The following is a 13,616-nucleotide window of genomic DNA, read 5'->3' on the forward strand; positions in this document are numbered from 1 at the left end:
GTAGAGCAGCATACTGCCAACAAGGATATGCAAGGCTGACCCCATTCCTGTGGAGGCTGTCATGAAGGGGCAACATGTAGATAAAGAAGGCAATGAGGCCAAGGATAGATGCTGGGCAACTCTACAGACTATCCTAGATCATTTATTCAAACATACCTGTCAAGCAGAACTGTCCCATCTGTGTGAAAATCAGCAAATGTTGCACATTTCACACTAAAGGAGATGGAAATTAGACATAGATAAATAGAGACCAATACTTCATCTGTCAATTGTGCCAACTTTCATGGGAACCATTCTGTGTATCAAACTTTCAATCAAAACAATCTGTTCTCAGTCACCAGTCTGGTGCCACAGGAAACAGACTGACATTAGATACATTTAATCTGATACAACAGAAAAGGATTTTGTTTTCTTTTAGAGTCCAGTGTAAAGTCCAAATTTCAGCCTTCAATACTCCTAGAACTTCTGATAATATGTGGTGCGGAAGTCTCAGTGATAAGTGAGCATGGTGGCACAATTCCGGCCCCGGGTGACTGCGTGGAGTTTGCACAATCTCCCCATGTCTGCGTGGGTTTCCTCCGGGTGCTCTGGTTTCCTCCCACAGTCCAAAAATGTGCAGGTTAGATGGATTGGCCATGATAAATTGCCCCTTACTGTCCGAAGATGTGCAGGTTAGGTGGATTGGCCATGATAAGTTGCCCCTTAATGTCCAAAGATGTGCAGGTTAGGTGGGGTTACAGGGATAGGGTGGCAGAGTGGGCTTTTTCAGAGGGTCAGTGTACACTCTATGGTCTGAATCGTTCTGCACTGTAGGGATTCTATGGATAAGCTTGTCAGCATCTGGTGAACTGTTGAACTGGGTGCATCACTTCCCCAAAGGATGCAAACTTAGACATGGACACATGGACATTTGCTATTCGATCAGAAAGCTTGCATCAGGGCCATTAGGTGATTGGACCCAGCTGGATGAACTCTGTTTCTCATTGTCATAAATATGATCGTTGCCATTAAAGTGACATTAATCTTTTTAAGAAAACCAGTGAAATCAGGCAGAGATGGAGAAAGTAATACTTTTGACAGAGATTAAGTCACTTGCTTTTGAGAAAGATTGGTTACAATGTTGTCGCTTTATATTAAATAGAATTTGCACCAATGATGAGGCCATTCGGCCCACCTCATTTATCTGGTGCCTATACTTCACCCTAGCCTCAACTCACCATATTTCACCATCAGATACTTCTATTATTTTCTCCGTCCTGTACTTATCCAATTTCCCCATCCATTTTCAGTGGAGCTGCCTTGGGAGATTTCTGAAGATCATGTAGCAGACCAAAGTACAAGACACTGAGGTGCGCATCGGAGCTGCTGTGCCAAGCATCCACACCATACTGAGACACTCACAACTGGGTTGTAACCCGAATGTTGAACACTCACTAGCCAATCTTCTGTTGAGAGCTTGGGCCTGTGGTGCATGCTCATGGTGGTCAAAAGAAGTGCTACAAGCACAACTCTGAAGGATTCACTTAGGAGTTTTGATATTGACTTTGTGTCCTGGGGGAAGGTCGCCCAGGATCGCTGCATCTGGCGCCACCAAATAAAAAAACAGTGTGACCTCCTTCGAAAGCGAGCACATGTCAGATGCAGGGAGAGAATGCAATCATAGGAAATGCCAATCTAGCAACTCATCCAAAACTCAATTGTCTGCTGACACTGTCCTACTAACAGCAGAACTTCTAGGCGCAGAGCGGCCTTAGCAGTGCCCTGTCAAACACCGCAGGTGATGGGCATGGTCACCTTCGCCTCAAGAGGATGAACTAGGAGAAAAAGGGAGTTCCCCTGAAATATACCTAAACTATTCATCTCAACCAGTGCCTTGTGGTTGCGGGCTACATATTCTCACCACTCAATAGACAAGGAAGCTTCTCCGGAGTTCCTTACTAATAAGGACAAGTGCCATTCTAATACCCATGATGCTCTTGTTTTGGACGCCCCTGTAAATGGAAATATCTCCTATAAACCCTTTTCATAATTTTAAAAGCTGGATAAATATGTACAATGCAGCACCTTGGCTTGATAACTACACCCCATCTAATTTATTGTTTTGGAAGCCCCGTAAATGGAAATATCTCCTGCAAACCCTTTTCATAATTTTAAAAGCTAGATAAACATGTACAATGCAGCTCCATGGCTTGATAACTACATCCCATCTACCCATCACCAACACCACAGATGGCTGTATAATCTGGAATAAAGGCATCACAGTCAGCAATATTCCACAAACCCTACAACTGCCAACTGACCGAATATATTACATAGATACATAAAACATACAGTGCAGAAGGAGGCCATTCGACCCATCGAGTCTGTACCGACTCACTTCCACCCTGTCCCCATAACCCAATAACCCCTCCTAACCTTTTTGGACACTAAGGGCAATTTAGCATGGCCAATCCACCTAACCTGCGTCTTTGGACTGTGGGAGGAAACTGGAGCACCCAGAGGAAACCCATGCAGACACGGGGAGAACGTGCAGACTCCGCACAGACAGTGACCCAGCGGGTAATCGAACCTGGGACCATGGCGCTGTGAAGCCACAGTGCTAGCCACGTGTGCTACCCTGTTGCCCAATATTATTGCTTGTTTGCCGGGTATAGAATCATAGCACCTCTACAGTGCAGAGGATGCCATTCGGCCCATCGACTCTGCACTGACCCTCTGAAAGGGCACCCTACCTAGGTCCAACACCCACCCTATCCACGTAATCCAGTAAGCCCACCTCACCTTTTGGATGCTAAAGGGCATGGCCAATCCACCTAACCTGCACATATTTTGACTGTGGAAGAAAACCGAAGCACCCGGAGAAAGCCCATGCAGACACGGAGACAACGTACAAACTCCACAGAGGCAGTGACCCATGGCTGGAATTGAACCCGGGTCCCTGGCGCCGTGAGGCAACATTGCTAACCGCTGTGCCACCGTGTCGCCCTACTGGGCTTCAATGTAATCCAAAGTCATACAGTGTCCTTTCTGAGTCCATGGCATTAAACGTGCATTAATTGAAACAATCTTATGCAGAGGGTCATGAATGGCTGATATAGGAAATTGAATTCTTTAAAAATGTATTCTTTCACTGAGAGTCATATATAGGCCATCCAGGCCAGACCAGGTCAGGGTGTTAGTGAACCTGATGGGTTTTTATGACAATTGATGATAGTTTCCTGGTCACCATTATAGAGAGCAACTTTATATTTCCAGATTTTAAAAAAATTATTTGAATTGAATTTCTATCAGCTGGCATGGTGAGATTTGAACTCCTATCACCCAGCTATAACCTGGGCTTCTGGATTAATAGCCTGGTGATATTTCTACTGCGTCACCATCTCCCCCTTTCCACAGATATAATGTGGTATATTAATTCACATCCAATTCTGAATCAGGGATAGTGGAGCAAGTTTCAGACTGTGGTAAAACTGATACTTGCCACTTGATATCCTGATACAACTTATCTTTCTATACACTCTCTCATGCAGGTCCAGTGTCGCAAACCTGGCTATGGGGAAACTGGAGTGTTCAAAAACTGGACATTCTTTTGGTTGCCATGCTGAATTTTAATTCTTCTGAAATGAGTAAAAGACGTTATCTGCTTCTTCGACTAAGTGATGCATTGTTGTGGGTGGCACACTGCATGGAGATATTTTCCCAAACGCCAAGTGGTCCGAGCGACCCTTGGCCCCACCCAAACTGGCTCGCCGCAAACTACCCAGCCTGGTTCCCCCAGCCCGAAACCTGGCAAGATTCGAAATCTGACTGGACTCAGTCCCAAGGTTGCCGATTTTGAGATACTGTATCTGTGCTTATATCATCAAATATATCGACAAGGAATTACAGATATAATAGGGGCGACATCTTTACAAAAGCATAAAGTGCCATAGGTCATTGAACCACTTGAACCTCCTCTGCCATTCAGTTAGGTCATGGCTGATCTGTACCTCAATTTAATTTACCTAACTTAGCTCCCTATCACTTGCTACTCTTATTCTACAAAAACCTATCAATCTTGGCCTTAGATGCACCACTTGCCCCAGTACTCACAGCCTTTTCAGGAGAAGGAACTCAGTATTTCTACTGCCCTTCCTCTGAAAATACTGTTTTCCTGATTCTGCCCCTGAATGGAGGAGGTCTTGTGGCGCAGTGGGTAGCATCCCTGCCTGTGAGCCAGAGGCTCTAGGTTCAAGTCCCACGCCAAGGGAGGCACATTCAAAACCCAGGAAAACAGGTCAAGTTTCAACCTGCAAAATCCTACCAACACACTCCAATAACTGGCAGTAAGAGTGGGAGAGATTCCTGGTCAGCCATGCTTGATGTGGAGGTACGCCCTTCAAGCTATCAGCCTCTGTGACCCATTCTAGAGAAAGCCTTGTCATGGGAACCAACGATAGTCTGCCCTGCACACCACAAGGAGGGAGAGAAACAACAACCCCTGAATGGTCTCTCCCTCCTTTTAAGACTATACGTCCTGGTTCTTGTTTCCCTCCCATACTGCATCCAGATTATCAAAAGTTGTTCAGCATTTTAAGCACCTCGATTAAATTACCTCTTCTCTACTTAAACAAACTCAAGCCAAGTTCATGCAACCGGTCCTGACAATTCAACCCACAAAATCCTGCTATCCTCTAGTCGATCTCTCTGTTTCATGTGCGAGATGGGTAAAGACTGCAGTTAACCATTTCAAATGGTTTTTGCCCTTGAGGTGGCCATCACAGTTAGAGAACATAACATCTTTCTGTCATTGATGCTGATCTATTGATAAATTGATTTTGCTTGCACATTCAAATTCACAAATACCGATCGTTCAGCCTCATGAAGAAAAATGCTACTTTGGCATTGATCCTCTCAGTCTGTCCAAGAAGAAAATCTCTGAAAGGAACCCTGCAAAGGCCTTCAATCGCGAAGGAAAAGTCAATCCTTCTGGTTTCCCAGTCAGAGGAAATGACTAAGTGTTCACTCCGACCTATTAAAGGACTGTGTGTGAGAAAAAGAAATCAATAAGCGGACAAACACAATTCCTTCTTATAAAAGCAGCCCATAAGGTTGCCAAACTTTGGTTTTCTACACTCCACCCACCCCCCTCCCGCACCACCGTCTCTGTGGTTTCACTTTAGAAATGACTCTGGTGTGTGATTCACGGTGAACAGTTACCTACCCCAGACGAGTCGACAGGCAGCTGAATACAGCTTAACTGCCCACTCGCGTCCTCCTGCTTCGGGACCTCCTGAAGTGAAACAAGCACGGGGTCGACAGTGAGGTGACTGAAATAAGTTCAACTTAAATATTTCAGACACTTTGAAAGAAAAACATAGTTAATTGAAGAAGAAGAAAAACGGTACAGAAAAATCATATATGTTTCAAACATTTGAACTGAGTTTAGCAGCAGTTTGCATTACACAATAACATTGCGGTAACTAACATCACTAATACAGGATATACCGCACTTAAAAGGATGATGCAACCAGATCAATTGCTGCCAGGAATGAGCAATTTGAATTTTTGGTTTCTTTCAAGGATGGAATGACAATGATTTGTTTTGGCCACCTGGTAATAGATGTCCAAGCCAGATTGATATAGACTTCTGAAATTCATTTGAAATCAATGCCAATGTGCAATAGATGGAATAGGGTAAAAATATATCTCCCCTTCCTCTTTCTAAGTTTGCTCTTGGAGCTATTATTTTGTAAGTGATATAATAATAAGGCCACCAAGGGTACATTACTTGCTGAAGTATTGACAGAGTTTTGCTCATCTCTGGAACTTATTTCACTGCTTAACTGTGAGTGAAATCAGTAAAATATAATTTTCCCCGAATTTCCGGTGGGGGTGAGTCTGCAGATCTAAGTGGCATCAATTTGGCTTTAATTGACACCAATCTCACTCATAGGGGTCAGCACACATAAGGTAGAAAAATATTGTGCTGTTGCAATAAAGGTACATTGTCAGGACAGAGTAGAATAGGAATTCTGTGTATAACTGCCAATTCTAGGCAAGTGAAATGTTCCATTTGTCAAGTATATTATCAATTAAAGGGTGTAAAATTCAAGAAAAAATGTTTTAAGAAGAGGATGTTGGGAAGTGATAACTTCTGGAAAGTTTTTCAAGTGATAACCGGTTGAAGAATTTTTCTGTCTGCAGAAAACATCTCTGATAAAAAAAATCCTACCAGTTATATCAATACTTATTGCCGAAACTACAAATATCCTTAGAGGACTCCACTGTATCTAAAAAAAAAGGAACACAGATGTCTCTATATTGCAATGTGGCTTGGTGTTACACTGCTCCTATACCGTATCATAAACACCTATAACGATTTATCCTGGAGATTTGGGGAAATGGATAACCCAATTAAAATGCAGGAACAACAGTGAATATCAATGAATGTTAATAACTCATATCTTAGCATCAAATACATTTCTTAGGTAGAGATTAATATTAATTTTACTCAGTAAGTTACTGAAGGCTGTGAACAATGATACCGCTTGGAGAGAGCTGGAGATGTCTGCAGGCTGGTGGTAAATTACAATGCTGCAATTGCATTTTGAAATCTTACAGCAAGTAAACCGAATAAAAATGGTGTTGTAGGAAAGTGAGAGAGAGAGGGGGAGTGAGAAGAAAGAGAAAACAAGAGAGAGAATAACAGACAGGTGCGGCAATAATAACATCAGGAACTTGCACCTTTAATGTAATGTGCAACAAAGCTTGCTGAACTATGACTGACAAAGCAAAAGATACGAGATAGCAGCGACAGTGTGGAAAAATATTTTAAAAATAGATAAGGGAGGGTATAGGTATGAAGTACTGCAGAGGATGACAGAATCAAAACAAATGGCTTTTCTTCACTAGTGAAATAGACAACATGGGATGCTTCTGACAAGTTGACACTTATGCCCAAGGGTAACACTGTCAAGAGTAACTGATTAACTTTCCAGAGGACATCGAAAGCACTTCACACAGTGTCTAAGTCAAGTAACTTAATTTACTCTGTAATAGCACACAAACAGCCAGTCACTTCACATACTATCACATGGCACCTTCTGTCAAAGCAGCAAAGCCACCAACAAATACCAAACGCTTGAGCAGAAACAACAGTCATTGGAGGCTGAAATCAGGATAAAGGGGAGAAGCCGATTGTATTGCATACAAGATCTGTGCACCCGCCATGCAAAGGCTTCGCCCCCCAAATGTCACGCAGCAGCCAAAGCAAGTTTTATAGACCCCCGTCTCACCTTCAGACTATTGCTTCTACCTTGCAACCAGCATTGTTAGCAAAGCCATGCACTGAAAATAACAAAGTGTTTCTGTACTGTAAATCACTGGTGGTCTGGAGAAATAAATATAGCATAATTGTCAGTTTGCCCAAGTGAAGAACTTGATGAATAACGGAAATGGCTTGGACAAAACGAGTGACCCAAAATGACACTGTAACAATCACTTAAGATGCACAGAGTTCCCCAGCACTCCATCAAGAACCATCTTATTGTACACCTGAATAAATATTTTTGGAGAAATAGTGTTTTTTGGCACAGTTGAACATCTCTCCAAGTCAATGTTTGACGACTTTGTTTATACAAATGCAATATAACTTTGCGGAGCTACAATTAGGAATCTGAAATAGCGGAAGTTATTGCAGCTCTGCTTTGTTGCTTGTTCCAACTCAATGCAAGTGAAATAGTGACCACCGTTGGTGACTTGGATTCAGGCTGAGCCAATCAACTGGACCCTCTCTTACTACCAAAGAGCTCACAGCTTTTTGAGATTTGCAAAACTCATTTACATTGGCATCAATGGTAACCATAACTATGGTCACAGATATACACAGGTATTTCAAGGTCTACTATGAAATACAATAGTAATCACCAACTATTAAGAGGTTGGGAGTGAAAGACTTCAGGTGTAGATGAAAGTGGTTCTTGTAGTGATCCCTGTATGTGCATGTACAAAAGGGGTTAATGTGTAATCAGCACCACCCCATGATCACTAGAGGGCTGGACCAACAGGGGTAGAAAAGAAACCACATTGGGTCTCTCATGCCAAGAGAAAGCATTTATTATGCTTTTTGTAATATGTTCTGGAAATGCCAGTCAACTCCAAAATATATTTTGACTGTGACTTCAGAACCCTTGAATTCTCTGGGTGGACAACATTTCACATCCACAACACTGCGCATTGATTAGCCCCCACCGATTCAACATGTTGGAAGCAAAATTAAACCTCTCTGGTAAGATTAAAACAGTACACGTTATGAAAAAAAGTACCAGATACTAGGAAGCAACCTCAAGGCTATTATTGATTCCTGGGGTTTAGGTTCTGACTTATCCGCCTCCATCAAGGGCGGCATGGTGGCGCAGTGGCTAGCACGTTTGTGTCACGGTGCCGAGGACCTGGTTTGATCCCGGCCCCGGGTCAATGTCCGTGTGGTGTTTGCACATTCTCCCGTGTCAGCGTGGGTCTCACCCCCACAACCCAAAAAAGTCTGCAGGGTAGGTGAATTGGCCACGCTAAATTGTCCCTTAATTGGAAAAAAAAATAATTGAGTACTCTAAATTTATTTTAAAACAATACATATTCTCATCAGAAACCCTTAATTAGATTAGAGATCCATGATAGCTTCCAAGTATCTACCACTCTACATTCCTGTTAGCATGCTCTATCATCGCTAATTAGACCACATCAATTTTATTCTCCTTTTACCTATTTGCAGATTACAAATAGGTGGCATAGAAAGCAAGTTGTTTTGAAGAGACATCTTATAGATTGGCTACTCAAAAGGCTGGATTTAATTGCTTATGATGAATGAAATCTTTGAAATATTTTTTGTTGTTGCTGGTGTAGCTCCCGTTCTTCATTACTTTATGTGCTCCTGCTCTGCTCTGATGCTACATTATACCTCACAATTCTCACCACAGAAGGTTTTAAAAGTGCTGCATGTTAGCCAACAGGCATCCTGTTATGCATGGTGGTGAATGTCACCGCCCCACTCCCAGCTACCACACCCTCTACAGATTTACCATTTGCCTGGGAAGGAGCCAACATAAAGAGGCCACGTAAAGACTCAGGTATGACTTGACAACTTCTGGCCACATTTAAAGGATAAGCTGTAAAGAAGTCACAAGATTTTCTCGACGGATAAAATGAACACCTCTCTCGAGCAACAGCATTGAGAATGGGCAGTCCTCAGTTTAGGGTTGCCCTAACAAGGAACTAGGAGTTAGGCAAATGGGAGAGATGTTTCTCTTGCACGGAAGGGTGCCATGGTGGCACAGTGGTTAGCACTGCTGCCTCACAGCTCCAGGGATCAAGTTTCGATTCTGGCCTTGGCTGATTGTGTGGAGTTTGCATGTTTTCCTGTGTCTGTGTGACGTTCCATCGGATGCTCCGGTTTCCTCCCACAGGCGAAAGATGTGCAAGTTAAGATGTGCAAGTTGGCCAGGATCAATGCGTGGAGTTATGGAAATAGGGCGAGGGAGTGGGCCCAGATAGAGTGCTCTTTTGGTGGGTCGGTGCTGACTTGATGAGCTGAATGGCTTCCTTCTGCACTGTCAGGATACTTATTCTATGAATGGCATGCCAATATAGAAGGATTAACCACATCATCCCAAATACAGATCTCAAAATGGCCAGGTTACACCCTAACTCACAGAGTGGTTGGATAGGTGTGGGGCTATTTTCGTCTTGTCAGAACCAGATAAGAGATCAGAGGCACGATTAAATGGCCTCCTCGCACACAACTCGATGATGCTCCAAGGCATTAAATTTGCGAAACTCGGAACACCTTATGAGATCCAACACGATCTTATGAGACGTTGCGATCTAAATTTAAATATTTCAGTCATCCATTAGGTTCATTTAAGTATGCTGCCTGATTCTCCTGAGGCCCGGGAACTAACACCTGCGCCGGGTAGATCTCACCATGGCGTCGTTTAGCACTGGTTCACACAAAGATGGACCAGTATATTGGCATTTCGGAGGGGGGCTCCCAGGCCATTGTAGACCCCGGGTAGTAAGGCTCTGGGCAGGGTTGTACCCTAGCACTCCAGCTGGCACCCGGACACCTTGGCACTGCCAGGCAGCCCAGATGGCACATCCAGATTGGCAGGGGCACTGCCGGGGTGACCGGGTGGCATTGCTCAGCTGGAAGGGGCACTTTCAGGTTAGAGGCTGGCAACGTCAAGGTGCCCCTGTGGTAGGTTGTACATGCCAGGGATCGGGCCTGGGGGTGCCTGGCTTTAAGAGGTGGGGTGAGGAATGCTCATGGTAAGAGGTAAGTTTAGGCAGTTGGGGTAGTCCGGAGGCTGCGGTGCGATGTCTGAAGGGGGTCGAGAGATCGGGGCAGCATTTAAAAATGGTGCTCAATCTCTTCCTGCACTGATGAGTGAGTTAAGTGTGGCCATGGCGGGCCATTCCCAACCAAGGCCAGAAAAACTACAGAGTCCCCTTTGCTGCACCAAGAAAGACCCCGCTACATGTGCCCAAATCGCAGCCCATTTCTTTCACTGGCAGCAATTGCATTAACTTCTGAAATAAGCCAGATTCAGCCAATGCTTTGCAGTGGTCATTTCTTAAACTGAGGAGGATGGCGACATTTAGAATAATTGAATCCTGACAGTGCAGAAGGAGGCCATTCAGCCCACTGAGTCTGCACCGACCCTCCTACATCCCCAAGCTATCCCTGTAACCCAGTAACCCCATCTAATCTTTTGGACATTAAGGGACAATTTAACATAGTCAATACACCTAACCTGCATATCTTTGGACCGTGGGAGGAAACCGGAACACCCAGAGGAAACCCACACAGACACTGGGAGAGAGAGCAAACTCCACACAGACAGTCACTCGAGGCCAGAATTGAATCCGGGTCCTTGGCGCTGCGAGGCAGCAGTGCTAACTGTGCAGTACCGTGCCACTGTGCCGCCAGGAGATTCGTTAACAGGCTGACTGCAATTTACATTGATTGCTAGTGCTGTACTAGGTAGGGTAAAGCCACCATATCCCAGATCTCAGGCAAGGGACAAGGTTGGGAAGGCAGTGCCTTCATGAATAACCTCAGCTGGTGCGGGAACTGAACCTGCCCTATTGGCCTTGCTCTGCATCACAAACCAGCTGTCTAGCCAAGTGAGCTAAACCGGCCCTCCTTATTTCTTGAGATATGATTTGTTAAAAAAAGTGGTGTTGATATGGTTCTCCATTCCTGCACCTGCTTTAAAATTGCACCACTTAATTTCTACAGTCTCTCATTATTTTCCCTGCAGAGGTCAGCAGCCCGATAACAAGAAGAGCTTTAAAAAAAAATGCAGTCAAAAACACGATGAGTGCGAAGTGTCACTGAAATGCCAATAATTTTTTAAGATACATTTAGAGTACCCAATTCATTTTTTACAATTAAGGGGCAATTTAACGTAACCAATCTACCCACCCTGCACATCTTTGGGCTGTGGGGGCGAAACCCACGCAGACACGGGGAGAATGTGCAAACGCCACACGGACAGTGACCCAGAGCCGGGATCGAACCTGGGACCTTGGTTCCATGAGGCAGCAATGCTAACCACTGCGCCACCATGCTGCCCTGAAATGCCAATAATAACGCAAAACAAGACAGACACATTTCAACACCATTTTAAAGGTTTTTAACCAAAAAGTTGTGAATTGAACTAAACTTTCTCATAGGCACATTGTAATAAAAGTTTTAAAAATAAATGTGGCAGTTAATTACCATTAAAATGGGATCGATAGAACAAGGTCAGAAGTCTCATGAGTTCTTTGAGCAACATGCAGCTCTGGAACTGCAGACTGCAGAACCCTGTGGCCGAGGGTGAAAACGTGGAACTGGACAGCTGTAGTTTGATTTTAATGCTACTTCCAACCATTGAGAACCAACATAACCAGCTTGAATCTGCAGCCAAAAGTTAATTATGCAAGATGAATCATCTTTTCAATACTGCACGGTTGCCTGATAATGTGAAATACTCGAGAATTGATGTGTCCTAATGTAGCAGATTGCAGTGCTACCCACCACAATCTGTTTTGGTTATTCTTCATTAAAGTGCCACCAAATCAGGAACATTCATGGTTTGCTTTTGAAAGAGATGGAGAAACACCAGTGCCGATTGCTTTATCTTTAAAGCATTGAAATCACCAGCTGCTTCACGGGCATCAACATATTTTTAAAAAGCATTTGCTGCATATCAAACATCATTACTGCAACCTGTTTATAGTGTTCAGAATTAGTGAGCTTGAGCTCAATACTGTTACGGCAGTAAAATCTCAGAACCAAAGCCAGATCCAATATATCTCTTGGCATCATCGAACCATTCCTAAAGGAAATCAGTGTTCGACAGTAAGGGTTTGCTTTGATCATTTTCTCTCCTCAGGTTGTAGACTCTGGGTAAGATCCCACATCTCCCAAGGTCTTGGGCGAGTAGCGTGAGCCTAGACAGCCACCTATTCAAACAGCCAAATGTGTGACAGCCGCTCTATGACACCAGAAAGTGTTCTTATGAGCTCCACAAAGGGGATACCCGAAGTCCCGTTCAGAATGGAGATGATTGGTTTTGTCACCTCTCAATCCTGTCTGGAGCCGGCGCTGCTGTAAGTGGCTGGGTTTAATTTTACAGGCTGGATTTGTGGTATCTAAACAATCCCCCACTCATTGCACTTTGTTTGAGGTCGCCCTTCTTTAATCAGGAGGCACTGTAATAGTTTCCTTCATAAGCTCTGTTTGCTGCAGTGCGGAGAGGGTCTGTTTAAATAGACTCTGCTGAACAAATAGGATTGTTGCCATAAAATAGACTCTGTTTGCTGTACCATACCTAACATTTGCCTCAGCCCCAACTCATTGGGTGTTGACACTCACTGTTTTACATTGTTGCATTATCTGTAAAGAACTAGGAACTGATTAGCTAGGAACTAATTGTTGTGTGTCAGTGCTCCATGGGACTACATTTTGGGGCTGCACTGGAGACAGGCATGATGTGTCACAGAACTAGTTCAAACTGGTCTTTGTGCACATGGCAGTGCGGCAAGTTAAACGTAAAGAGTTCTGATCTTTCCAAGATTAAAGTGTGATTATTAATAACGGTGGCACAGTGGTTAGCACTGCTACCTCACAGCGCCAAGGACCCGGATTCGATTCCGACCTTGGGTAACTGTCTGTGTGGAGTTCGCACATTCTCCCTGTGCCTGTGTGGTTTCCTCTGGGTGCTCTGGTTTGCTTTCATAGTCCAAAGACGTGCAGGTCAGGTGGATTGGCCATGATCAATGTGCAAGGTTACAGGCATAGGGTGGGGGAGTGGGCCTAGGTAGAGTGCTCTTTCGGAGGGTCGGTGCAGAGGTGACTTTCTGCACTGTAGGAAGTCTATGAATTCTATAGCTCTGCGGGCCAAACATTTTGTATCAAACGTGCAAGCTGGGATTCACTGAATAATATGCAAGTGACAATTCTTCCTAAAGTTTGCCATCCCCAATCCAGAATAAAGGTTAACTAGCTCAGCCCAGGATTAAATTTGCACTTTTCCAGTTGTCCTGGCTATGGAATTCCCTCGGCATAATTCAAATTTTCCATGTGAAGG

At 44.1% G+C, this 13,616-nt stretch overlaps 1 protein-coding gene across 4 annotated transcripts in view; it reads right to left on the reverse strand.

Moving 5' to 3' along the window:
- Nucleotides 1–13,616, reverse strand: part of cacna1g (calcium channel, voltage-dependent, T type, alpha 1G subunit) — an 827,599-nt gene that overhangs the window by 215,821 nt on the left and 598,162 nt on the right. For 2 of the 4 annotated variants that reach the window (XM_038776396.1, XM_038776395.1), the window contains exon 14: nt 5,204–5,272. The exons of the other annotated variants lie outside the window; for them this stretch is intronic. In XM_038776396.1, the coding sequence (XP_038632324.1) occupies nt 5,204–5,272 (69 nt within the window). The remainder of the gene's footprint in view (nt 1–5,203; nt 5,273–13,616) is intronic. 4 annotated transcript variants of the gene reach the window in all.

The sequence above is a fragment of the Scyliorhinus canicula genome, chromosome 18, assembly GCF_902713615.1.
Source record: "Scyliorhinus canicula chromosome 18, sScyCan1.1, whole genome shotgun sequence".
Taxonomy (NCBI): domain Eukaryota; kingdom Metazoa; phylum Chordata; class Chondrichthyes; order Carcharhiniformes; family Scyliorhinidae; genus Scyliorhinus; species Scyliorhinus canicula.